This window comes from Phyllostomus discolor, chromosome 11 (assembly GCF_004126475.2).
Source record: "Phyllostomus discolor isolate MPI-MPIP mPhyDis1 chromosome 11, mPhyDis1.pri.v3, whole genome shotgun sequence".
Lineage (NCBI taxonomy): Eukaryota > Metazoa > Chordata > Mammalia > Chiroptera > Phyllostomidae > Phyllostomus > Phyllostomus discolor.
The window spans coordinates 65290761-65294495 of NC_040913.2; the positions used below are offsets into that span (position 1 = coordinate 65290761).

Consider the following 3735-nt stretch of genomic DNA (forward strand, 5'->3'; position numbering starts at 1 on the left):
GCAACTCATGATTACAACAGAAGTACTCTGAAAGAAGGCAGAGCAAGAGGAGAGTTAAACCTGTGCTCTAAAAAAAAAACCTTTATATGGTTTCTAAGTTTTTGTCATTACTCCTATTAATATACTCGTATGTGCCTGGCACATAGCAAGCTTTCTGTAGGGGAGTGCTAATGCCGTTCTAAATTGTCATGGACAGTCACAGCAAGCAAACACAGAAAGCACACCAAGACCGGATTGAGGAAATGGACATATATGTACACCTTCGCACTGTGCTTCTTTTAGGAAGAGGCTCTCTTCCTTGGTTAGCATATATACGTCAGCGTCGCTGGCTGTTTGAAGAAGCTCGTTCATTGCGCGTCATTTAGATCATCGGAGTTCTTTAGGTCAGGTCCGCGCCAGTTCACAGCATCTTGTCCAAAAGCCTAGCCAAGTGGTCTGTTTGGATTGAGCTGTTTTCACAGTCTTTCCTTCCAGATCATCTGCACAGATACAGTTTAGGGTCTGCTGTTTTCTTGATCTTCCTCCCACGGTGTCTGAAATATTGACATCAATTTTAAGTGGAGTCACTCCAAGGTTTCTTTCTGGTCCTGGCTATTCCGCCAGCCGCATTCCAGGTGAGGCCACAAGAGCGCAGGAGTGGGTCTCCCAGTAGGGGGCATGCGTGCCGCCAGCCGCACAGCTGGTGGGGGGTGGGGGGGGCAGTGTCTTCGCCCCTCCTCCCCCGAGGATCGCTTCAGCGTCCGGAAAATCAATTCCTCCCCAAATTAGACCCATCTGGTTAACATTTAATTATCATTTGTATTCTGTAATTATTGGCTTGCAAGGTAGTGAAGAGAAGCAAACGTCTTGTTTTCAGCACCCCACCCCCAGTCTCCTGGAATAAAACTGGGAAAAATGAAAAGAGCATTCTGGGAAGCATTTAATAATTTAAACATTCATCAATTAAGAATATAAATAAAGGGTTCCCAGTCCTTCAAGGAGGGGAGAGGGCAGAAGAGGGGACAGGGCAGTGAGAGGAGCCTGGTTGGGCTCTCAGGTTTGGAGGGTGCTGCGCATGGGCCTCGCAGGGCGCAAACGGTTAAGGGTCCGCGCCGCACGCGGATTGGGAGTCCTGGTGAGCCGTCTTTGGCGGGTTGGCTGTAGCCTCTTGGAGGTCACCAGGCCCTTGGGGCTGCGGCCCACTGTTCGGCGCGCAGGTGCGGACGCGCGCGCACTGCCCAGCCAGGGGGTGGAGGGAGCACGGCTGCGGGGCTCGAGCGTGGGGTGCGTGTGCGGGTGGGGGGCCGGGCAAGGGGCTGCTCCGGCGCGGCGTCTTTTCTTCTTCTGGCAGTGATGTCATCGACAGCAGCGGCTGGGAGCCAGGAGGCGGCGGCGGGGGCGGCGCCGGGCGGCCGCCGCAGGTTCATGTGCTTGTAATGAAAAGGCACTTGACAGTCGGCCAGGACGCACGCGAGGGAGCGCAAGCCGGCCGGACCGCGGCGCCGCCCGAGCCAATCGCCGTCGTCGGCCTCTCCATGGGCGAGCAGAAGGAGGGGGCTGTGAGCGCAACCGGCCCGGCCGCGGCCGCTCCGAGGTGAACCGCGCGGAGACAAGCTCGCGGCGCTGGGAGGCCGGGCGCGCTGCCGCTATGAATTCTGCCGAGCAGACCGTTACGTGGCTCATTACCTTGGGGGTGCTAGAGTCTCCCAAGAAAACCATCTCGGACCCAGAGGGCTTCCTGCAGGCGTCTCTGAAGGATGGAGTGGTCCTCTGCAGGCTGTTGGAGCGCCTGCTGCCCGGGACCATTGAGAAAGTGAGTGTCCCCCGGGCCCGCGCCCCCTCGGCCGACAGGCCCGGGCAGTGGGAGCTTGGGGTGATGGGAGGCCCCGCGCCCCGCCTTGTCCGCACGGTGACCCGGGATGCGCGGAGACGCGCGGCACGGGGTAGCTCGCGTCGGCACCTGGTGGCCGCGCGGGGCTGGGAGAGCGTGGGGCGCGGAGGAGCCCACGCGCCTCCTTTGTGCGAGGACCGGAACGCCGACTGTGCGGGGGGCGCGCTGGAGGCGCGAGGATCCAGTGGCGGGAGCTCGGGGCGCCATTGTGTGAGGTGTGGGATGGGGAGGGGGCCGGGCCGCGTTCAAGGGGAACGACCCCGAAGAGGCCGGGAGGAAAGGGGAGTGCTCTCCTCCGCCCTAAGGTGGAGTCGCCCCTCTCGGTGACCTGACCAGAAAAATTGTGCTCCAGTAAAGCGCACTGCTTCCTTCGAGGCTTTGTTTGAACGGCTTTTGTTGGTGGTATTGTATGAGAGTTTCGCCCCCCATTTAATTGACCAATTGCTGGGCATTTTTAAAAGATGCATTCATCGATAGCTGAGGGCCGGGTTGTGAAATGATATATTCCTCTCCCCGCGAAAGAATTCCTCCTGTCTCCAAGCCCAGAGGATGGCAAACACGGTGTTGGAAAAACCTTGGCGTTCCTCAAGGTTGGCTTAAAATTCTAGATTTCATTTTCAGGTTACTACTTTATTTTGAACAGAATTCTTAGCCCTATAGACCCTGCTTCTCGTCTTCGTGACTGGTGGTTTCCCCGGGGCTGGAGTGTGAACCTTGACCCGTATCTCTGTGAGTGATTAAAGTTTGCTTTCCTCTCCCACAGCTGACAAAGCAGGGGTGAGGGGAGACACGCGCTTTTAAAACCGATGCGTCCCTATATTTCAAAAACACTACAATCTTACTTCATTTTTGTTGGCCACTATAAAATCTTAAGACCAGCAATTACTTAAAAGGTGTGAAATGAAGAAATTAAAGTACGCTATATAATTAGGAAAATCTATTTAATATTTTAAATGGGTGTATTGGCCCTAATGCACAATAACAATTTGCTAATAAAAATATTAGGTGACTTTAAAAAGTAAAATGTTTAATTTCATAAGTTTGTGCAGGTCCTGGTGCTACATTTAAAGAACAGTAAAGATTTAATTTGAATTTTGCATGCATACTAATTTTAGGTATTTTTTTTACTTGGAACATATCTATGAAAACATAATCTGCATTTTAGAGTGAATATCTGTCTGCCTGTGCAGGAAATAAAAAATGTTGCTTGTAAATGAACCTAATGTCACAGTAAAATTATGATTTAAAACAGGAATAAGGAGCAGGATTTAACTTTCAAGCTACTCAAAATACTTTGTTGTCATCTGGGTATCAGAACCTCTGGTAATAAAAGACAGATGTTGAAAAGAATTGGAAATGCATGCATGCTAAGTTAACCAAAACAGGCTTATATGAAATACTGTTCCATTCCTGAGAGCAAGTTTCTAAGAAACTTCGTATGTTGTCTAGATAAAAACATATCACTATCAATGCATGTTATTTGGCATATTAACTACATTAATATTGATTGGCAGACTTCAATAATTATTTTCTTACAATGCTGGAGCATGCTTTTCATCTTTAACACAACAAAGAAAGGAATGAATACAACGTTTAGCTTGTTGAAGCCAAATTGAAACAACCCAACATATTCTAAAACTATAGTCATTTGGCAATTTCTTACACTGAAGCTATCCTTTCCTTCCTGTTAGGTCCCAGTTGGTTTGTTTTAGACTGGCTCTATCACAAAGTTGAACATCAAAGTAGCCTATTATAGACAGAGCCTCTGATTTTCTGTGGTTCAAAGGTAGGTTTTTGGAGTAAAATATTAGCTATTCTCTGCCTCTGAAAACCTCGGGTTTCAGAAGTTCCATGAGCCTTTTCCA

The 3735-nt window shown here is 50.2% G+C and overlaps 1 protein-coding gene across 4 annotated transcripts in view; it reads left to right on the forward strand.

Moving 5' to 3' along the window:
• The first annotated feature begins 1329 nt into the window (after positions 1-1329).
• ARHGEF7 (Rho guanine nucleotide exchange factor 7) overlaps positions 1330-3735 on the forward strand; it is a 132984-nt gene continuing 130578 nt past the window's right edge. The window contains exon 1 of one of the 4 annotated variants that reach the window (XM_036011465.1): positions 1330-1792. In XM_036011465.1, coding sequence (XP_035867358.1) covers positions 1628-1792 — 165 coding nt within the window. In that variant the 5' untranslated portion in view covers positions 1330-1627. The remainder of the gene's footprint in view (positions 1793-3735) is intronic. The other 3 variants (XM_036011466.1, XM_028527058.2, XM_028527059.2) reach the window with 3 other exon arrangements.